Below are 23,939 nucleotides of genomic sequence, written 5' to 3' on the forward strand. Positions count from 1 at the left end.
AGGCGGCTGCAGGAGGGAAAGCGTGGGAGGGGCAGGCCGCGGGAGGGAAAACTCAGAGGATGGGGGAGCAGTGGCAGCGGGAGGAAAAGTGTGGGGTGGGGGTTGGGGGGCAGAGATGGCAGGGAAAGCGTGGGGGCCAGGGGGCAGGAGAGGTGGCGGTGGCAGGAGGGAAGCCGCTGGAAGCCCTGTTCTCGCAGGAATCTTTCTGCAACGGGCCCCTAGTATAAAAGTAAGGCATGGTCTTGGTCTTTGAGAAGCTCAGGCCTATAGGGGAAACCGACATAAAAAAAATGCCCCTTGGAATAGAGTGGAATTGGAGCACAAAAGGACTGTCCTCCCTTTCCTTCTCTCCGGACCATGCCTTCTTTTCTCCCTCTCCTCCCCCTCTTCCCCTCCTCTCTCTCTCTCTCTCTCTCTCTCTCTCTCTCTCTCTCTCTCTCTCTCTCTCTCTCTCTCTCTCATGCTCCCCTGTTCTTTCCTGTTCTCAAGTGTGATGCTCTGTTCTGAAACAGTCTTCGTCAAAGTGCCAAAAAGACTCTTCTGGGCCTTCATATGCATTATTACTGTGTGTTGTTTTTTTTAAATGCATATTTCACTTTAATTTTCACTCTTATAGTATTGAAAACATTTTTTCATATTTAGGAAATAAGCAGTGGGCCAAATACAAATATTTACCTTAGCAATTTATTATTCTCCATTAAACATATGTCTAGAAATGATTTGATTATATTCAAAGTTTTTGTGACTATAACTTTAAAAAAATCAAATACACAAAAAATACTTTTGAAATTGGTTGGTATGGAGGGTTAAATTAAAACATAGCCTGCAACATTTTTTCAGAACTAGGACTTAAGCCAGAGTCTGGATACTACCTATTTAGTATTTAGTACATATTACTTCACAACTATAAATAATGTGAACATACAATATTTAAATTAGTTTAACTCAGAAATCATGTAAATTAAAAAAAAAAAAAATGTGTCTGCCCTGGTTGTTTTGCTCAGTAGTTAGAGTGGAGACTTAGGCACTGAACCTGGGTTTCAGGTTTGATCTCTGGCCCTGGTCTGGGCTCATGTGGGAGGCAACCAGTTGATGTGTCTCTCACATTGTTGTTTTCCTCTCTTTCTCCTCCTTTCCACTCTCTCTAAAAATATCCTCTGGTGAGGATTAACAAAAAATAAAATAAATATGCCAAATATTTGTATTCAAAAAATGTTTTTATCTCTAGTTGCTTCGTTCAATTTTTCTGGACCATGTAACATTGATCATACACAAGAAAAAAATCTGTGTCTTAAGATAAGCATTAGTGATGTTGTATTCTTATCAAAACAAATAAATGAAAAAGAAAACACAAAAGGAAGGTTTTGGAGGTGATGGGAATGTTTATTACCTTGATTGCGGTGATGGTAACATGAGCAAATAAATATGTCCCAACTCACCAAGGTTTATATGCTAAGTATGTACAGTTTTGTGGATGTGTTTTGTTTTGTTTTGTTTTGTTTTGTTTTTGCAAACTCAGTAAGAAAGAAAGAAAGAAAGAAAGAAAGAAAGAAAGAAAGAAAGAAAGAAAGAAAGAAGAGACTAACATTGTAGTATTTTAAGAACAGCCTTGGACAGTAACCAGATATTGAAAAGAAATGAATATTGTTTAAGGAAGGTTAATCTTTGAAGGACTGTCACAAATAAAACCACTCAAATTCATAGACTAGATGAGGGTACTTCAAATAGATGATGGAACCACAATTATCCCAGAATGACTGCTGTTGACCTTGGAGTGTCTGTGTATGGGGGGTTTTTTTTGTTGTTGTGTGTTTTTTTAATCTCTCTAGTTTTTTTTTTTCAAGAATAGAACCTTTAAAATAAAATGTTCTGAAATACAGTCTTTGGCAGTTTTACTCTGTACACTTAATCTCAAAAGAAAATCAGTTTACTGAGAGATAAAAATATGAAATTATTAACTGTTTTTCTTTTCTTTCTACTTCAGAGTGCCTATTGTTAAACCACAAGTGGCTAACTGGGAGCTTTCAGTAAAGCTGAATGATGAAGTTCATTCTGTTGTAGCATCAAACAATGGGAAAATGTTCTCGGTAAGTTTTCTTTCTTTTTTGGGGGTGATGTAATTTTGAAATTATCTATGAATACTTGAAACAATTTTTTTAACTTCTGCAGTGACTTACATCTTTTCAATCTATAACATCTTTGTATTCGTTTCATCTTCTTTAGGAAGCTGAATGTAAATGGAAATTTTTTTTCTCTAATGGTAATTAGGAAATAGCATTTCTAGATTTAGTTGCATTTTAAATCCACCTCTTGACACCTGATTCATTTCTTCTTTTGTTATTGAGATACTTTTGGCTTTGTAATAGAGAAGAGTATCTTTAATTATAATTCCAAATACATGATAGCTGTGGTAGGTCACCATTCTTTTAAAATAATAATCTGAAGCCTCATATAACATTTTCTTGAGATTTCATGTTGTGAGACATTCTTGAGGCTAAATTTACCTTATGACATTCCTTTTGTTTTGAAGAACTTAAAACCCTAGGATGATATCCATGTCAAAACTGCTTTAGTTTAATTCTTGTCTGTACTAAATAATGTTACAGTAAGATTTAGTATTTGTACTGTGGTATAAGAAATATGTTTAAATTCTTTGTTTGAGATTGCCAGAAAAAACCATGAAGTTTCTCTTTTAACTTGTGTCCTCTTTTAGTTTCAGCATGAACCCAGAAAGTACTATATAATTAGCACAATAAATATTATATTAATTTACATTTCTTTTCTCATGGCTAAGCTGCATTGAAATGTCATTTTGTTTTGGGGGGAAATGACATTTTGTCAAGAGATTTAAACAGGATATGAAAATCATAATACAATTTCACTGAAATAAGACCTGCTGAGGTTTTAGGTGCACGGCAGTTTCTTGATCCCAGCTAAAAAATGCCGGAAGTCAAGAATTAATGAGAATTCATTTATTCAACAAATACTTAGGCGAGACTGTACCGGCTGTGTGCTAGATAAGTGCTAAGCTGCTACACTGGAGAAGCTGTAGTCCTTACGTAGTGGCATCACAAGTAAATAAGGTTACTTCGTGAATTGGTTTTGTTTAAACTCTGTGACTCATTTTTTACTCATTTTATACGCTAAAACTGTTAAAGCATTTGTTACTAAAAGATGTTTCACTCAACTCTCTTAAAATGAAAGCTGGGATGGAATTAAACAGTTGTCTTACGATATATTTTTGAGGAACTTATGTGATTCTTTACATTCCTCCTTTCCATGTGATTGTTTTAAAAAATAGTTTTGTAAGTGGACAGTTAACTGTCAGGTTGAGTGGCAAATTATGTTGTGTAGTAGAGACTACTACTATTATTATTATGTATCATTTTCCTTTGGGAAAGTTAACGTTACAAAAAGGTAGACTTTAGCATAATTTGTGAGTCACCACCACTCTAGTGGTAACCACTGTAGTGGTAATCTGATATCCCAACACTGTATTATTCTAAGACGTGCCTTGGCTTAATAAGAAAACTGCTCTGGTTACTTCTTTGAACTGTTATTTCTCTGTGCTTGTTTAGATTCCATGGTGGAAAACTAGAGGCCATTGGCCCGACAATTCAAGTGGTGTCTTTGAATTGTTACCTCCTGTTTCACTTTTTAGCTCATGAAGAAAGTAGAGCTGTTTTAAAAACATCAAAATTAATGCATGAAAAGTTTTCCCGGAAAATACCTACCTTGTTATATAGTATCAAAATCTCCTTCCCATATTTATTGGCTTATTATCAGAAGCATCAAACCTAATGAAAAGAGAGTACTCCTGATAGTATATTTCTTTTTTCCTAAAGCATATTTATTTATTATGAAGGGAGTCAAGTTGAATTGTGTGGAGCAAGGAAAGGCTCACTGGTATGAAGATTTTAATAGTGTAGAACCCCTGCTTTTAGCGTCTTAGAGGTGAGAACTGTGTCTATTTACTGGCTTTCTAGATTACCTACTGCCACAACCAAGAGAAAATGAATTAGCATAGAGGTGACAGTCTAGGCTAATGACCCCAGAGGTAGTCCAGGCAAAGTCATTTTTGCTTATTAGCCCACAATAATGCTTCAGATACCACATGTTTTCATACTTCTCTTATCTAATTAAAACACTTAGTTGTAAGATATATCAAATTAGGAAAGCATGGCGAATATACAAATCTTCTACTATGGTTTCCTATTAAAAAGAAAAAATATAGAGATAACAGCTAAATCCCTTCTGTACATCATCCCATTTCCGCCCTCTTCTTTAGAGGTGAGAGCTATCGTAAAGGTGCTATCTATTGTTTCGTTACATGTTGTTACACTTTCATTATGTATACATGTACCATGATAATAGGGAAAAAGAAAATTGTGAAAACATAAGTACTGGATGATACCATTTATATAAGACTTAAAAAATACAAAAAACAATTCAATTTATAATAGCATAAAAAGAATAAGATACTTAGAAATAAACTTAACTATGGAGGAGAAAAACTTTTACACTGGAAACTATATTACACTAGGAACTACAAAATTTTGCTGAAAGAAATTAAAGAAGACTCATAAATGGAAAGCCATTTTATGTTCATAGATGGGAAGACTTTTAATGTTGGTATGATGTCAATACTATCTAAAGTGATCTACAGATTTAGTGCAATCCTTATCAAAATCCCTTGGAGTTTTGCAGAAATATAAAAATCCATCCTGTGATTCATATGGAATCTCAAGGGACCCCAAATAGCCAAAACAATTTTGAAAAAGAACAAAGTTGGAGAGCTCATACTTCCTGATTTCAAAACTTAACACAAAACTACAGTAATTAAAATAGTGTTGTACTGGCATAAGACAGATGCATAGACCAATGGAGTAGACTTGAAAGTGCAGAAATAAACCCTTCGTTATACGGTCAAATGATTTTGATAGGAATGCCAAAGCCATTCAATGGGAAAGGCATCTTTTAAACAAATAGTACTACGAGAGGGGGTGTGCTGGGCTGGGTGGAAAATGTATAAATCAATCAGTCAATAAAAATAAAATAAAACAGAGGAAAAATGAAGTTGGACCCTACCTCAAAGCAAATATAAAATTAACTAAACATGTATTAAAGACCTAAATGTACCTGGGAGGATGTGGAAGCAGGGTGGAGGGGGCTAATGAGGGAAACTGTGGGACATCTGTGATACTTTCAACAATAAAGATAATTTTTTTTTTTAAATAAGAGACTTAAATGTAAGAGCTAAAGCTATAAAACTTTTAGAGGGAAGCATGAGAAAAGCCTTATGACATTGGATTTGATGATCATTTACAGAACATGACATTAAAAGCAGAGTCAACAAAAGAAAAAAGATAAATTAGACTACATCAAAATGTAAAACTTTTGTGCATCAAAGGACACAATCAACAGAGTAAAAATGCAATCCATGGAGTAGGAGAAAATAGCCTATATAGTAAAAGCCTAATATGCTAAGTGTCCAGTTGTCTGGTGACCAGTCAACTGATCAACCAATCAAAGCGTAATATGCTAATGATATGCTAAGGCCGCTCAACTACTTGCTATGATGTGCACTGACCACCAAGGGGCAGATGCTCCATTCTGTAGGTTATCTAGATGCTGGGGTCTGGCCGACAGGGACTGAGTGAAATAGGCTGGATACACCCTGGAGCCCTCCCTCGGCTCCTCCCCTGCCTGATCGTGCACTAGTAGGGTCCTGCACCCTCTTGCAATCCAGGACCGCTCAGGGGATGTTGGAGAGCCGGTTTCAGCCTGATCCCACAGGCAACTCCCTTTGGGAGGGTGCCTGAGGGCGCCAGATGCAGGGTTCATGGCTGGTGAGCACTGTTGTGGCAGCACAAGCCTCTTCTGACTGGGACTGATTGGATGTGAGCCTGAGGCAGGCACATGGGCCGGGATGAGCAGGAGTGTCAGATAGGAGCTGTGGGCAGTGTTGGACTGTGGGTTTTGGCTCGATCCCCTCAGGCCACCCAGAGGGAACTTCACCCATGCACAAATTCGTGCACTGGGCCTCTATTTTCTATATATCTGACAAGGAATATTATCCAGAATATATAAAGGATTCCAACAACTCAATAGCAAAACAAATAAGCACACAAACTGTTTTAAAAGGACTTGAACAGATATTTTTCTAAAGGAGATAGATATACAAATGGCCAATAAGCATAAGAAAAGGTGCCCGCATTTCCAGCCATCTCTCAGGACAGACAGCAACCCTGGTGCTTTTCACAGGCACCTTTCTCAGTTCTTATGCTCTGGGCCGGGAAGCCCAGTTTGGGGGTTAGAGCCAGAATTCTAGTGGGAATCACCCACAGCTGAAATATCCCTCTGGAACATCAGCTGCTGTCTGTGGTAGCCCAGCCAGCCCTCTCATGCCTCCGCCCTTCCTACCACTCTCTATCCGGTCTCCACTCTCCAACCTTGATTTTCTTGCAATTTTAAATTACAGCATTTTCATTTTCCAATTTCAAGTAAGTTATGTTTTGATAAAATTTATATTAAAAGTTAAATGGTAGAGATCCATTTCTTAAAAGGCAGTTCTGTGCAGCAAAACAACTATAATTAGTACAAATTAGGAAAATCACTTTGCAAGTAACATGTTATATGTAGAAAATCTTAAGAAATTCACTGAGAAGTTATTACAATTATGAAAAGATTTAGCAGAAGTACAGGATACTAAATAAATAAATTCTATTTTTATTTACTTGCAGTAGAAAAAATTCAAAAATAAGATTATTAAAATTCCTTAAACAAGAGCATCAAAAGAATAAAATACTTAGAATAAATTTAAGAAAGGAAGGGCAAAACTTATACTGTCAAAACTGCAGACTCTTAAAAAAATGAAATAAAATCTGAATAAAGAGAAGGCATCTTATGTTTATAAACTAAAAAACTTATACCATTATAATGGCATTACTTTCCAAATTAGTGTACAGATTCTGTGCAATTCTTATCAGAATACAAACTTTATTTTTGTCAAAAATTGACAAGCTGGTACTAAAATTCACATGAAACTTAAGGAACTCAGAACAGCCAAAACAATCCTGAAAAAAAGAACAAATTTGGAGAACTCACACTTACCCCTTTCAAAACTGACTTTCTATCCCTCTCCCTTCCTCTCTGTAAAAAATCAATAAAATATATATATTTTTAAAAACGAAAAAAAAAGTTTGTGCTTTCATTTTGTTTCCTTAATAATGTTCATTTTAGTTGAGATAAAACTCTCATCTTGAGATGCCTGTGGTGAATAAAAAGAAATCTTTTGTAGTATTCATATCATTGAAATTACTACCTTATATTTTTCTTCTTAAAGAAAGAATATGGTGATGAACATAAAATGAAAAATAACAATTACATATAAGTGTATAATAAGTAATTATATATGCATTGTTTGAGGTTTTCTTTCTCAAATATAGCCAACCCTTTCTCATTTGTTCTACTCTATGTACTTTGTTCTAGATTTCTTGAATAAGGAAACATTCCAGCAGTTTGTTTTCATATTTAGCAGCACTTGTAAAATGTGGTTTTAAATAGAGCTATATAAATATTTTTATATAATATTTCATAAAGATTAAGAATTAAATGAACTTAGCATGTATCAGTAAATAATCTCACGTACCAAATAACATTTTTTTTTGTTTCCAAATATTCATGTAAACTAAACAGTCTTAAAAGTATTTTTAATATTAGTTCATACCTGCATTTTACATCATAATCTCTGTTCTTTTTATCCCATTTATAGTTACTGGACATTTTATAGAGACTAAGAGTTTTAGTTCTTTAAAGAAATAATTTTCAAATGCCTAAAAAAATATATATTATTATTACATCTGTCCTTTTTGTCTCTCTGATCAGTTTTTAGAATACATTCTTATGACATTAAAAAGAGTTCAGCAACCAAAGTCAGCTCACTATGACATTTATATCTAATGTAAGCTTTTTGTTAAAATGTATGACTAAATAGTAGGCTGACAGGTAAAGAAAAGAATATTTTTGCCCTAACTCATTTGACTCAGTGGATAGAGTGTTGGCCTGCAGACGAAAGGGTCCCGGGTTTGATTCTGGTCAAGGATAGGTGCGTTGGTTGCAGGCTCCTTCCAGGCCTGAGCCCTGGTCAGGGTGCATGCAAGAGGCAACCAATTGAGGTGGTCTCACATCAGTGTTTATCTTTGACTTTCCCTTTCTTTTCACTCTCTAGATCAGTGGAAAAAAATATCCTTAGGTGAGGATTAACAAAAGAAAATAAAAGAAAAATAGCCTTTAAAAATGAATACCATAGCCCTGGCTGGTGTGGCTCAGTTGGTTGAGTATGGTCTCATGCACTCAAAGGTGGCAAGTTCCATTCCCACTCAGGGACTAGAATCCCATTAGGGGGTGTGTGGGAGGCAGCTAATTTGTGTTGCACTCTCCCTTCTTCTCTTTCTCTCTCTCTCTCTAAAAATCAATTATACCATAATTCTTTTAGGGCTTATAATAAAGGACTGCAATTGTATTTAGAAAATGGCCTTAAAGTATGTGATAAACAGTAGAAAATTGAAGTTAAGTGATGCGAAGTATTTTTCATTTAAAACCTTTTTTTCTTTTGATAGCCATTCACTGTTACGATCATGTAAACTACTTTTTAAAAAATTCTTTATTGTTTAAAATATTACTTATGTCTTCTTTTCCCCCCACTGACCTCTTCCCAGATGTTCCCATTCCCCCCCACCCCCCAGCATAAACTACTTTTCTGTTTGCTTAATTTTTTTACTTAAACTCTTCTCCAATCCCCCTATTTAAAAAAAGTTTACTAAACAAAGTAATAGAAATATTATCCTATTTGAGGAAAGTATTTTCTGTTGATGATTTTTTTTTAACAGAAAAACATAACAGTGTATTAACATGAAATATTTTCCTGTTGGCTAAAACATTTGTTTTCTTGGTTAAATTATTTTTCCATTTGAGAAAAGATTACTCAGAAAATAGTCCAGGTAATTGCTTTTAAAAAGTTAATTTTTTCTTCAAAAAATATAAAACCATTGTAAGTAAAGCCAACAGGCTTGAGGGAAAATTTGCAGCTCATTTTAGTGGGGGGAGGGAGGAGGGAATGTTCTTATTATATAAAGAACTCTTACAATCAATATGAACAAGACCAACTACCCAGGTGAAAAAAAAATGTTCAAAGACAGTTTACAGCAGAGGACATATAAATGTCTTCTGCACACATGCAAAATTGTGATAAAACATACAAAGAAATTCAAGTTAATGTACCATTTTCCATCTATGTGTTGGCAAAGTTAAAAAAAATTGATAATTTCCTAACTTGATAAGGTTGTAGAAAAATAGGCCCTTATACATTATTGGTGGAAGTATAAATTATACAGCCTCCATGGAGAACAATTTGACAAAATGGAATTATCCTATGAGATATGTTCACATGTAGGAGATGTACAAGAATGTTCATGGCAGTATTGCTTATAATTGCAGAAGATTGGAAACAGCTGACATGCCCAGCACAATGGGAGAATTAAATAAATGTGGTACATCCATAACATCTAACCTCTGTTGTATTCCCTAAAAAGGATCTGAGCATTCTCTATACTGATTTATGAAGTGACAAAAGAAATGTACATGCAGCTGTGTAAAAAAGGATGTATGTATTTATGCTTGGCAGGAGCCACAAGAAACAACCATAACTGCTTTTGAATTGGGTAGCTGGATGGCTGACCCCCTGACAAGCATGAGAGAAGTATACGGACCTTATGCTAAAAGTCTCTTTAGTACTTATTGAATCTTGAATTCTATGTATGAATTCTTTTCTTTTTAAAAATCTTCAAAAAAAAAGAAATTTCAACTGCAGCAGAAGGGTCTGTAACACGTGGGACTGCTGAAATATGGGATTTTAATCACCAACCAAGAAACTCCTGCAAGGCCTACGCCATCAACAGCTGGCTCATTGAATGAAGAGCTCTGGCATTACTCATACAGGGTGGGCAAAAATATGTTTACAGTTTTTTTGTGGGAAATAACAACAATTAAGTAATAATGCAAGAATAAACTTTGTGCTTTGCATACTCACAACTGTAAACCTACTTTTGCCTCACCCTTTATAAGTGCAATTACTGAAACTCCTTTGATTAGCACTCTGAACGTGGAGGTAGTTGTTGGCAATCACTTAGTTATCTGTTTAGACATTTATCTAAATTAAGAAACTAGAAAAAGAAAAAAAAAATGTACGGTGAGTGAGTGAGAGAAAGGAAATTGGGTAAGAACAGATTTGGAGAGCCCCTCCCACAGAGCCTCTCATTTTCCCTTCCTCAGGTGTATAAAGTACCAGAGAGATTGCTATGTGGAGGAGGTAGAGAGGTGAATGTCTCACTAACAGCAAAGGTAACGGGAGCTTCCTCCAAAAGTTTTGCTCGGGGTCTCAGAACTCATAGTGATTTTCACGGCTTCTAAGTCATCACTGTGGAGTGAATTATTCTCCCCTGCACTTGATTTAAGGAAGAAGGTCCGAAACTATCTTACTTTCCAATGTGATGACATTACCTCAAGCTAAAAAAATATCTTTCAAAGCAAACTCGGTCAAATCAGCTTGATGCCTGATAGGAGGGGGTCAGTTAAGTAAAGTTGTAGAAAAATTAAGTCTGAAGAGTAATGCTGCACAGCTTGATTTGTTTATTTTTAAAATGCAGTCCTCCTCAGTGGGCATGGCACTGCACTTTTGAACCCTAGGACTGAATTTTCCTAAAAAGGTGAGGCTCCTGGCCATGCAGTCTGGAAAATTGCTCGTCTAATTGGGTGCACTGTTGCACCTGTACGCTCTTGAATGACTCAATCATGTTGTGCTCAAGAGTCAAGTAACTTGTTTTGAGACTAAATGAAGAAAAAAATAGGTTGTAAAATTCAGTTATTTCAGAAATGAAACACACTAAATGGTATTGTTTGTTACCATATTAGAGTTGGCAAATACTATAATTAAGCCATCAAGTGATTTTAGTAATCCGCTCGTTTCAGTCACCTTCTGAAGAATTTTATTTAGAATAAAGCTTTAAATACTGACACCAGAGGCCTGGCTGGTTTTTCTCAGTGGATAGAGCATTGGCCTGTGGACTGAAAGGTCCCAGGTTTGATTCTGGAAAAGGGCACATGATCAGGTCATGGGCTCCATCTCCAGTGGGGGGCATGCAGGAGGCAGCCAATCAATGATTCTCTCTCATCATTGATGTTTCTATGTCTCTCTCTCTCTCCTTTCCTCTCTGAAATTAATAAATAAATAAATATATATATATATATATATTTTTATTTTTTTTAAATATTGACACCAAATATTAGGGTTGAATCAGTTCATTAACTTATCAACCATTATAAAATATTCATAGTAGTATAGTACCCTGTAATAGGCACTGGTAAAATTTCTACCATAAATTTTATTTAAAAACATTTTATTCATTTGGCATGATATTTATTGGCCCCTTAAAGTTATGTATAATATAAATAAAATGAACAATGAAGCAAACTGTCGAAGTCCCTTTGTTGAGTTATTCAACCATTAGATGAATTTTGATAGATTTATAGCCATTACACATTTCAAGTTGTGTTATAGTTTAATGGCTGTTTATTGAGTACATCCTACAGCACAGGACCTGAAGAACTAATCGTAATCAAGAGAGATAATGTCTGACTCCTCATAGAATTTGTCATCTCTTAGGGGACAAGGACAAAGGCTGTGTCAGTCAAGTACAGTAAGTAGGTGAGTGATGACAGGGAGAGACAGGCACTGCAGAAAACAGCTTTGGGAGCCCTAACCTGGACACGGAGGTGGTTGTGGAAAGCTTTAGGGTGGAAATAATGGCCAACCTGAGACCTAAAGAAGGCAGGTGGAGGGTGAGATTTCAGAGATGCATATTTCATACAGTTTATTACTGCTGTTAGGAAATCATTGTGACTATCCTTAAAGTTCAGAGACTTGTCATAAACTAGCATGCCTGTCCTCAGTGTGTATGCACTGAGATGCAGTGACAATCAGGACATGGTTTGGATTATATAACTCAGCTGGTGTAAGGGACCATGCCTCTCAGCTCTGCCTCTGCCTCTGCCGGGTCACTGTGCAGTGACTGCTTTGCTCCCTATTCCCATGGACAACACTCTTTTCTCTCTGCATACCTTCACTCCTTAACTTTAAATAATTCTGGATTGAGTATACATTTTGTTTGTTTAATTTAAATTTTAAGTGAGGTAGAAGCGACATATAACATTAGTTTTAGGTATACAATATGATGATTCAATGTTTGTCTATATTACAAAACGATCACCATAAGTCTAGTTAACTTTTGTCACCACAGTTACAACTATTTTTCTTATGATGAGAGTTTTTAAGATTACTCTCATAGCAACTTTCACATATGCAGTATATTATTAACCACTAGAGGCCCGGTGCACAAAATTTGTGCATGAGGATACGGGGGAGTTCCTCAGCCTAGCCTGCACCGTCTCCAATCTGGGACCCCTCGGGGATGTCTGACTGCCAGTATTGGGCCTAAACCGACAGTCGGACATCCCTCTCACAATCCTGGACTGCTGGATCCTAATCACTCACCTGCCTGGTCACCCCTACCTGCCCCCCCTCCCTGTTGGCCTGGTCACCCCTCACTGCACCCTCTCCCAGCCTGGTCACCCCCAACCATCCCCCCACCAGCCTAGTTGACCCTAAATGCCCACCCTGACATCCTGGTTGCCCCCACTACACACACACACACACACACACACACCCCGCTGGCCTGGTCGCCCCAGCCAGCCAGCCCGCTTGTTCAGTTGTTTGGTCGTCCCTCACTAACCCCCTGCTTGCCTGGCCACCTCTTATGGTCCCCCCCACCACCACCCGCCCCCCAGCCTGGTCACCCCATACAGCCTGCTGTTTACTTTTATGGTCGTTCCTCACTAACCCCCCTGCCAGCCTGGTTGTCCCATGCAGCTTGCTTGTTCAGTCTTTTAGTTGTCTCTCACTAACCCCCCTGGCCTGGTCATAAGTAGCCATCTTGTGAGGGTGTGAAGGTCAATTTGCATATTACCTCTTTATTATATAGGATAGTCACCATGCTCTAAATGATATCCCCATGGTTTGTTTATTTTATAACTGGAAGTTGTACCTTTTGAGACTCCCCTTCTCTCATTTACCCACCTCCAACCTCGCTAGTTAGCAATCTGTTCTCTGTATCTATGAACTTGTTTTTATATATTTATCCATTCATTTATTTATATTCCACATATAAGTGAGATTATATATGGTATTTATCTTTTCTCTCTGACTTATTTTACTTAGCATAATGCCCTCAGGTTTAAAAATTTGACTCCTTTAAGCCAAGTCCTCAGAATAGTAGAGCAGTAGGCTGAGGGACTCCACTAGTGCATGAATTAATGCACTGGGCCTCTAGTATGATTATATGAGCTCATCAGAACCAATTACAAGATGTTAGAAAGGCTTGGTAGATAGCTACCAAGGCTACTTTATTCTGTTGGATGATATTTCAAATCCTTAATATAACTTTCCTTTATCACTTCATTGTCTACGACTGTTCAATGGAATATTTTTGTAAAATCAGTATGTTCAAAGTTTTGAATTCCTGCTGGTTTTTATTAACTACTCAAAAATCCTAAGTAAATATCAAAATCCTGGCTTTTGCATCAGGAAAAAGTTTGTTTTTAAAAATATATATATTTTATTGATTTTGTACAGAGAGGAAGGGAGAGAGATAGAGAGTTAGAAACATCAATGAGAGAGAGTCATCGATCAGCTGCCTCTTGCACACCCCCTACTTGGGATGTGCCCGCAACCAAGGTACATGCCCTTGACCGGAATCGAACCCGGGACCTTTCAGTCCCCAAGCCGACGCTCTATCCATTGAGCCAAACCGATTTCGGCTGCATCAGGAAAAAGTTAACTGTGCAACCATGGTTAATTATTTTATTATTTTAAAAAATCACTTCCACTCAACAAATATATGAAACACTTTAAATAGTGACACATCTCCTGTTTTTTTGTTTTTTCCTTTTTTAATTTTAAGGTCTTGTAGATCTATATTAAACTGGAGTTGAAGCCAGGAAGAAATTTCAGATAGTGAGAAGCAAAAATACTTTTCCTTAACCCTGACTTTTCACTAATGAAATAGTGTAAACTCTTCACATTACTCTTAGGGAGCTTCATAGTCCATAAAAATAACATCGCTGTTGAGCCTCCATGTATGGTGTTCGTGACTGAAGGTTTTGATGTCTTTGCAAAAGGCAGACCAGTGCTTCCCTTTGAAATGTGTGAGGCAGTTTTAGATGCAGCTTCTCAGATGGATTTAATTAGTCCTTCATATGACTGGATGTCCGTTTGTTGCGGCTGAATTCTCATTTCATTCACCCATAACTAGAAACACCTCGCTTCAAACAGGTTTCTTCAAAGAAAGAGGGGCTTAAGGTTCTATGTTTTACTGCTTTTTGATGTTGGTTTCCCTTTAACTGAGAAGACCTTATGTTTACACAACTGTTATTATTAAGAAAACATCGCTTTCTTCACTGAGGTTCCTTTTGTATCAGTGTTGGTTATTGGTGGAAGTCAGAGGTCTGTGCAATAGATCTCACCCGGTCGGACATCAGAGCAGCTATTTGTTTGCATATTTTGCTTATGAGAGGCATGAACCAAAAAATGGCATAAACTTGTGGAATACTTCTCCATACCCGAAATAGGAATGCCAATATATGGTGAAAACTGGTAACTGACTCTGTTAATTGTTGCAGAGCTTATAATATTAACCACTGAAACAAGAGAAAATCAACTAACAAGGTTGCCATAAATCAACTAATACTGCGTTTTGCTTTCCTCTGCCTCCAGTGCATGACTTGTGGTATGCCTTCAATAAATATGTTGAAAAAATGAAAATATATTCTCTATAGTAAAAATATATTTTTTAAATGTATTCTACTACTAATATTTGGTGGGGTTTTTTGTTTGTTTGTTTGTTTGTTTGTTTTAAAAAATTACCTCTAAACCTTCACATTTCATTAGAATAGCTCCTTGAATTTATCCTGAATATAATGCTCTTCTCTTTGCCAGTTATTGTGCCTGGGGTCTGGCCGTCTTTATCATCAAGGCAGCTTTTATCTTCTGTGCCCACAATTCTAATTACATTTCAGCGGGTTGTGATCCCTTCCAGAATCCTAGTCATTCCTTGTATTTAAAGATGAAATGCTTCAGGGGGTTTGGGGCACTTCACTCTTGGGCACAGGTTTGCATCTCTAAAAGTTTCTCTTGCTCTAACATCCTGATTTGTGTAAAAAATGCTAAGTATTCTTTACCTACTACACTTTACTTTTTTTTGGAAAGACAAAGTTAATTTAGACTTTTCAAGCTTAAAATTGTCCCAAAGCCACAGGTCACAATGAAAAATACATAGTAATATGTCTCACAAATTCTTCTGGTGTCTTATTTCAGAATTCCATCCAAGAATCTGTAGAATCTCAGGCTTGTATTTCTGCCTGTTGCTTAGCCACAACTGATCTTTTTCATCTTATTTACCAGACCCTGTTCTACATAACTGTGCCAATTTCTAAAACGCAGTAGTCAGAGTTATATTACCATTGAAGATATGAAAAGAGGATCAAGAAAGGCTTAATAAAAACAGATTTTAAAAAATATTTTTGAGCAATGTTAACACTAAATCAGATAGAGATTCAATTGAAAAGGCCAATATATTGTTGAGAATTGATCTCTGAGTTCTTGATTATATTGTGGCAATTTTGTAGAAATCCTAGGGTTAGGAGAATTATGGACATGTGACTAATGAATATTTTATTAACTTTAAGTAAATTTAATAATTTAAAAAATCTGATTTATTTAAAGTATTCTTGAATGATGATGCCTTTTAGTAAAATTCTGTGGATTAGGGAATTTTAATTCTTGCAAACACTCTAAAAATATTGATAAAATATGAAATCTCAAATACAAAAGACAGAACATTTGTGATTTTTCTTTTATATTAATTTTTAAGATAACTTGTTAAGGAACCTTATATTTAATATTTTAAGTAATTATATAACACAAGAGGCCTGGTGGATGGGTGGGGTCCCTCAGCCTGGTTGGCGATCAGGGCCAATTGGAGCCAACTTGCCCAGTCCCGATCTGGGCTGACCTGGGGACAGGAACTGCAGGAGGTTGGTCAGTCAGGGGAGGTTGGCTGTGCAGGGAGTGCACTGACCACCAGAGGGCAGCTTCTGTGTTGAGTGTCTGCCCCTTGGTGGTCAGTGTGCATCATAGCAACTGGTTGTTTGGTCAACCAGTTGTAACAGTTGCTTAGGCTTTTATATAGATAGATAGGTGATAGATAGGTGATAGAAAGATAGATAGATAGATAGATAGATAGATAGATAGATAGAAGAGCCCCAGTGCATATATTTGTGCACTAGTGGGGTCCCTTGGGCTGGCCTGCACCCTCTCACAATCCGGGACCCCTTGGGGGATGTCAGAGAGCCCATTTCAGCCCAATCCCTGCAGGCCAGACCAAGGGACTGCACCAGTGCACAATTGGGGCCGGAAGGGACTGCGGGAGCTTGGCCACCGGGAAGGGATTACGGGAGGGCTCTACGGTGTGTCTGGCCTGTCTCGCCCAATCCTGAGCTGCCAGACCCTAGAAGCAACCTAACCTACAGGGTGGAGCGTGTGCCCTTGGTGGTCAGTGTGCATCATAGTGACTGATTAATGGTCAGACACTTAGCATATTAGGCTTTTATTATATAGGATTACATTTATCACATTGTTTTTTGTTTTGTTCTGCAAACTGGGCTATCTTATTAAAAAGAAGCATCAATTACATGGACTGTAGGGACATAGGCAATCCTATTCTTTCTCCATTATGTTTAGTTGTAAAAATTAACTCTCAGGCTCTGGTCAGTGGGGTTCAGTTGCTTGAGCTTTTCCCATGCACTGAGAGGTCTCTGGTTCAATTCCTGGTCAGGGCATATGCCCAGGTTTTGGGTTTGGGTGCATACGGGAGGAATCTGATCAATGTTTTTCGCTCACATCAATGTTTCTCTTTCCCTTCCTCCCTCCCTCCCTTCCTCTCTTCCTTTCCTCTCCCTCTAAATTCAATAAAAACATATTTTTAAAAAATTAACTGTCAGCATATACTAACAGCTTTAGTTTGCGACTAGGTAAGGGGTATTAGAGAAATAATGTCACATTGTATTTTTTTTGTTTTTAACCCTCACCTGAGGATTTTTTTTTATTATTATTTTTTTTTTTTTAAGGGGGAAGAGAGAGAGAGGTGAGAGAGACATATTGATTGGCATGTGCCCAGATCCAAGATTGGGTGGGGATGGAGGGATTGAGGCTGCAACCCAGGTATGTGCCCTTCACCAGAATGGAGCCTGTGATACCTTGGGTCCAAGGGCAGATGCTCTAACCACTGAGCAAAGCCAGCCAGGGCCATCACATTGTATTTTAAACAACAGTTCTGAATGAAGATAGCCCTTGCCAGTCACTTACCAGTTATGTAACTGGAAAGTTACTTAATCTCCCTCAGCCACTGCAGTAGTAGTATTTTATATAAATAGTGGTATATAGGAAAAGGCTGTAAAGCAGATAGACTTGGATTTAAATACCATCCCTGAAATTACTGACTGTGAAACCAGTAGAAGTTTGTTGTTTCTTCTGAGCCTTAGTTTTTCTCATCTGTAAATAGGGTTAATATTCTCCAGGGCTTTTGTAAACATCAAATGAGCTCTAGTATAGGGGCTGGCATGCAGTAGGCACTTGAGAAACAATGTCTCTTCCCTCTTAAATATGGCCATTTTGCTTTTTAAAAGAATCTAAATTAGCTGTTACTTTGCAAACAGTTCTTTCCCATTATATGAAAAATTCATGGAAAAATTTTTAAATTAAAACAAAATAAAATGTACACAAATACATTAATAAGACTTGATGGTAGCGATTAGTATTTTAAGATTCTGATACTCTTTAGTTTAAATGTATTATTTATTTTTTGACATGTTATTTGAGGCTACAACACAGTGTTTGCAGAGCAGTTATGGCGTAACCTTTACCTCTTGGTGATTCACTTTGGGAAATGTTATCAAGTGATACTAGTGGACCAATACTGCTGTCCCCTTCCCTTCCCCCTTCCCACCTCAGAACCCTACTGTGGTTTGCGAGCCCATGAGCCTGCAGTTCCTCCTTACCCCACCGTAGGGTGTGCCTACACTGTTACATTGCAGAGCTGAAGGGATCCAGTGTTGTGGGGCATCTGTCCCTTCTCCATTTAGAGCCTTTCTCTTATCTATAGACACTCTGCTAACCACTGTTAACTCTATTGTTAAGAACTCCAGCCATCATGGAATCACCACACCAATTATTACAATGACTGTTCTTTGCAATAAAATATCGACCCTTGCTATTGGCTTTTCCCTCCAAATGAACTTATCAAATACCTAAATTGGTTCAGTTAAGGTGTTAGTAGACCAACCTGGGTTTGGATATGCTACCTTGCTAGCTGTAGAACCTTGAGAAGAAATTATTTCAACTTCTCTAAGCCTTAGATTTGTCATCCATCAAATATAGTTAACATCTCTATGTTGGATTGATCTGAGGATTCAGTAAATTTAATGTTTATTAAAATATAATACTTGATTGATGTTAGGCCCTCAGTGCATGTTCCCTTTCCCTGATTTAGATTCATTTTTCTGAACAAGTGTCAAGAAGACAACAGAAAAGAGAACCAAGAGCATCCATAATCTGGATATTACTACTTCTGGAGTTTCTATTCTGATTTGGTGTTGTTTTCTTTTTTTAAGATATTTTATTTCTAAGTGGGAAATTATAAAATTAGCCATGTCATTTGTTTCTAACTCAATGTTTAAATCTAAAAAAAAAAAAAAAAAAAAAGTAGGCATTGTTTCAAAATTTAAAATTTAGTGCAATTGACTGGGCATGGCTCTGCATGGATGTATTTGCTCTTAGTCATATTTATCATTCTTACATGTGGTGGGCATATGTTATTAATTGCCCCATTTTGTTACTTAGCTTTTTATTAAAACTGCTGACAATGTTTATATATGGTTATCATTTGGAACAAGAGTAAGGAAATCAACTGGAGACTAAATTTAGCACAATCCGCCAGGATGGTGTGGCTCAGTGGTTGAGTGTCCACCTATGAACCGGGAGGTCCCAGTTCGATTCCCAGTCAGGGTACATGTGAACTCGATCTTTCCTGTGGGGGGCATGCAGGAGGCAGCCGATCAATGATTCTCATGTGTTTCTATCTCTCTCCTTCTCCCTTCCTCTTTAAAAATCAATCCTACCTAATAAAAGCGTAACATGCAAATTGACCATCACTCCGACACAAGATGGCCATGCCCATGTGGTAAAAGATGGCTGCCCCATGTGGACACAAGATGGCTGGCGGGGGGGGGGGGGGAGTTGTGGGCAGTCAGGCCAGCAGAGGAGGGCAGTTAGGGGTGACTGGGCTGCCAGAGGAGGGCAGTTAGGGGTGACCAGGCCTACATGGGAGGACAGTTGGAGGAGACCAGGCTTTCAGGACAGGGCAGTTGGGGGTGACCAGACCTACATGGGAGGACAGTTGGAGGAGACCAGGCCTTCAGGACAGGGCAGTTGGAGGGGTCCAGGCCTGCAGGGGAGGGCAGTTGGGGGCGACAGGCCTGCAGAGGAGGGCAGTTGGGGATGATCAGGCCTGCAGAGGAGGGCAGTTGCGGGGAACCAGGCCAGCAAGGGAGAGCAGTTAGGGGGAACGAGGCTGACAGGGGTGACCAGGCTTGCAGGGGAGGACAATTTTGGGAGACCAGGCCTACAGAGGAGGGTAGTTGGGGGAAACCAGATTGACAGGGGAGGGCTATTGGAAGGGACCAGGCCTGCAGGCCAAGGCAGTTTGGAGAAACCAAGCCTGCAAGGGAGGGCAGTTGCGGGGGACCAGGGCTGCAGAAGAGGGTAGTTGGGGGCGACCAGGCCAGCAGGGGAGGGCACTTGGGGGTGACCAGTCCTGCATGAGAGGACAGTTAGGGGTGACCAGGTCTGCAGGGAAGGGCAGTTGGGGGCGACCAGGCCGGCAGAGGAGGACAGTTAGGTGTGACCAGGCCAATAGGGGAGGGCACTTATGGGCTATCGTGCTGGCGGAGGTGTGGTTAGGGGGTGATCAGGCTGGCAGGCAGAAGCAGTTAGGGGCAATCAGGCAGGCAGGCAAGCAGTTGGGTGGGAACCAGCAGTCCTGGATTGTGAGAGGGATGTCCGACTGCCTAAAGGGACCCAGATTGCAGAGGGTGCAGGCTGGGCTGAGGGATAACCTTGCCTCATGCATGAACTTTGTGCACTGGGCCTCTAGCCCTATGTAATGAAACCATAATATGCAAATTGACTGCACGACAGAATGGCTGTTTGCTATGATGCACACTGACCACCCTGGGGCAAACAACACAGGAGCTATCTCCTGGTAATCAGTGTGCTCCCAAAGTGTCACTCAGCCAGAAGCCGGGCTCACAGCTGGCAAGTGCAGTGGTGGTGGCAGGAGCCTCTCCCGCTTCTGCTGCAGGCAGGTGGTAAGGAGTGAGGGGTCCCAGACTGCACGAGGGCACAGGGTGGGCACACACACACACACAGCAGTGCACGAATTTCATGTACCAGGCCTCTAGTAAACATACATCTTAAATTTAGTACAATCTTTTTTTGTAAATAATCCTAGAAAATCTTGTGAGTGCTTACCAGGTTCACCCAATTGGATCCCTTCCCCCAAAAGAAAATGCTGATGTTTAGCTTTAAAAATCTAGTAATGATTACTTAGAAATGGCTTAAATGTATTTATTTTATCATATAGGTTCAGTGGGATTAACAGAAGAGTAACAACTTAATGTTTTATGCTTAATATTTTTATGATCATATTTGAAAGAGGGTTAATATAGGGTTAGGGTTAGGATTAGGGTTAGTATTTTTATGATCAGATTTGAAACAGGGTATTGAAGAACTTATGATTTTCTTTATAGCCAGATACTAAAAACACTGAGGAAATGTGAGAGCAGTAGTGATTGGCAAGTTTGCTGATCTGGGTGTTGTTTTTCATTAGTTTAAAATATCAAAGATTGAAGAAAGAATTGTTTTGAGTCATTCCATACTAGTGGTTTAGGTGCATTAATGGGTTTTAACCAAAAGTTTAATCCAAATCAAGTCTTTTAGGATTAGTCTATTCCATTGAGTTTTAAATTAGCATATATTCATACCACACTGAACTACATACACATCGAGAACTTTACTTCAGTGGTGAGGTGTTTCCTCTTTGTTGAGCTTTGAATTGAGCTACAATAGAAGACATATACTGATTTACAGAAAGGATGTTCTTGCTAGCATTCTGTATATATTATTTGCTTATTCAAGCATGTAAAACTTCAACAAGAGGAGGTAATTTTGCTTAGATTTCTTGATTTGAATTGTTCTATTTGGCACTGAGTGGAAAAGAAAAAAATGATATTGAAAGCATTGTTCTGTTAATGAAGTTGCTTGTCCTTTTTTGTGCCAAATTTGGCAGGTAAAATTACCATTTATTCTACTTGCTAGAGCCAGAGAATAGATTGTTGAGGAAAAGTAGCAATTTAAATAATGGCACTAGATAGAAAGTACTACATTATATACATCTTCCATACTTTTAGATATTGACATGCAATTTTTATTTCTCTTTAGTAATGCACTGTTTTTAACCACTATATTATTTCCAGTAGCTTTTATTTACATGCAGTTTGCTTCAATTGTGAAATTTAAAAAACACCATGTTGCTACTAATTATAATAAGCCAAAATGAAGCGTTTTCATCTGAGGATAAATTAGTGATTATATTTTGTTCTGGATATTTCAACAGTAGTGCATGTTTTTAATTATGAATAATTATTTAAACTTTAAAAAGTAAAAATGAAATATATACTTTAATTAATATGAAAATACATAGTTAATATCAGATTCTCAGGTGCTCATGATTTCTTCCATGTTAAATATACTTTGTTCTTTTATGTGTACTTTAATTGTTTATTTGCAAATTCTAAAAGAAATTTTAATCAAAAATCTTATTTTCAGTGAGAAAATATTCAAAATATGAATAGGTGGCTTTTTAAAAGTTAATCATGTGTCTAAATAAAAGCATAAGTTTATCATTTGTGAAACCGTGAAGTAAGATATAATTCATTAAATTTCTTTTATATTATCTCTAGTTATAAAACTTTTTATACGCTTTAAAATGTATTATGTACTGCTGTAGTTTACAATAACTCAACCTGCTCTCCTCACCCCCCCCCCAAAAAAAAGAAATTATCTATGGAAAATAATTTGCAAAATGTGTGTGTGTTGATTTTTTTTAACAACCAGTTGGTAAATTTGTTGACTTGGAAACTATTAACACAGAAACAGGGTTTATTGTGTCTTGAAACTTGTAACCATCAGTCACTTTTTTTCTGCCCACTACACTAACTGGTAGGCAGGTGCAGATGTTAGGAAATCTAACATTGCAATTGACACTAATTGGCATAGTTGTTGGCAGTCTTATCAGAAAGCAAAGGGCTGAATGGTTGAATGGGTTTGAGAACTTGAATGATAATAAGCATTTTTATATGCATTTTGAATTACTTTTGTGACCCAGACTAACAGGAACACTTCATTCTGACCTCATCCTTCATTGAATGGAAATTATAGGAAGCATGATATGCTTTATTCTACCTGATTGTTTTTCAGGTAATCTTTCACAGTTATCTGCTCCATCACCCACTTTCTACCACCCCTACCCCTCCTAGGACTCAAAGAAACCAAAGTACATGTGTAGAATAAAAAGAAGATAACTATTACTGATAATTCAATTATTATTTTTATTGAACTTTGTTACCAAAAGCTTGATCTATGTTGTAGTACTTTAAGTTAAACTAAAGAAAAAGTATTTATCAAATTTATGAATGAAAAGGTAAGTCTAGGATTTGCTTCCAAATAGTCTTGGAGTATGTGAGCAAATCAGTAGGAATATAGATGAAACAAGATTGGCTTGAGTGGATAAGGTTTGAACATGGGAGGTGGGTATATAGAGTTTTATTAAGCTGTTCTTGCTGTTTCTGTGTTTGAAATTTTCCATTACAGAAGGGTTATTGTTTTGTTTGTTTAATATGCTTTGACCTCACCCATTACTGATATGAGCTTTTTTTTTATACCTGTCATTTTCTTTTTAATACCTGCTTAAAAAAAAAATTAGTTCCTTTTATCAAAATGACTCATCTAAAGTGAGAGCTTTAGTAATCTGTGTGCTTTGTACAAATGAGCTAATTTTTAATGTTGATTTTAATAGGAACTTTCTAAAGACGCCTCCTTAATTGACAGGAAGGACTCTAAGGGTGGGATTTTTAGTCACTAGATGGATCATTGTGCCTGTTTTGACTGTATGCAGATCACCCCTCACAAAAGTGTTAACAGTTTTAGATGTTTTGTCATAACTGATCTTAGCTTTTTTGTGCTAGAGATAATGATGTATTTTTCTTCATTAGACATACTTTTCATAAAGAAAATGTTTTCATTTGGTAAGTTAGGAGAGGGCATGACTGTATTGTTTAGCTTATGTTTACTCACGTAGGTATTTCTATGTGTTTTTTGTATTCTCCTTACCCCCAAATAATGTACAATTACCTGTGTTAAAAAATGGAGTTGAGTCTTGTTTCATTCAATCAGAGGTTCCTTTTGCAAAGGAGTATCTAGACAAAGATGCTTGCTAGAGGCTTTTGCTCGAAAGGTAGGGGCTGAAAACAGTTACTGTAACACTTCTGTCTATAGGTTTTTACATAGATGAATAGTTCATGTAAATTTTGTGCTCCAGTGTTGATCCAAGCCCCTTGATATGTACTACAATCAAGTAATTAGTAAACATTTT

General features: G+C 37.6%; 1 protein-coding gene across 4 annotated transcripts in view; it reads left to right on the forward strand.

Annotated features, from left to right (window-relative positions):
• PCCA (propionyl-CoA carboxylase subunit alpha) overlaps positions 1-23,939 on the forward strand; it is a 348,233-nt gene that overhangs the window by 226,701 nt on the left and 97,593 nt on the right. For all 4 annotated transcript variants that reach the window (XM_036454630.2, XM_045588766.1, XM_045588767.1 and 1 more), the window contains one exon: positions 1,985-2,087. In XM_036454630.2, coding sequence (XP_036310523.1) covers positions 1,985-2,087 — 103 coding nt within the window. The remainder of the gene's footprint in view (positions 1-1,984; positions 2,088-23,939) is intronic.

This window comes from Pipistrellus kuhlii, unplaced genomic scaffold (assembly GCF_014108245.1).
Source record: "Pipistrellus kuhlii isolate mPipKuh1 unplaced genomic scaffold, mPipKuh1.p scaffold_m20_p_3, whole genome shotgun sequence".
In the NCBI taxonomy this organism is placed as follows: domain Eukaryota; kingdom Metazoa; phylum Chordata; class Mammalia; order Chiroptera; family Vespertilionidae; genus Pipistrellus; species Pipistrellus kuhlii.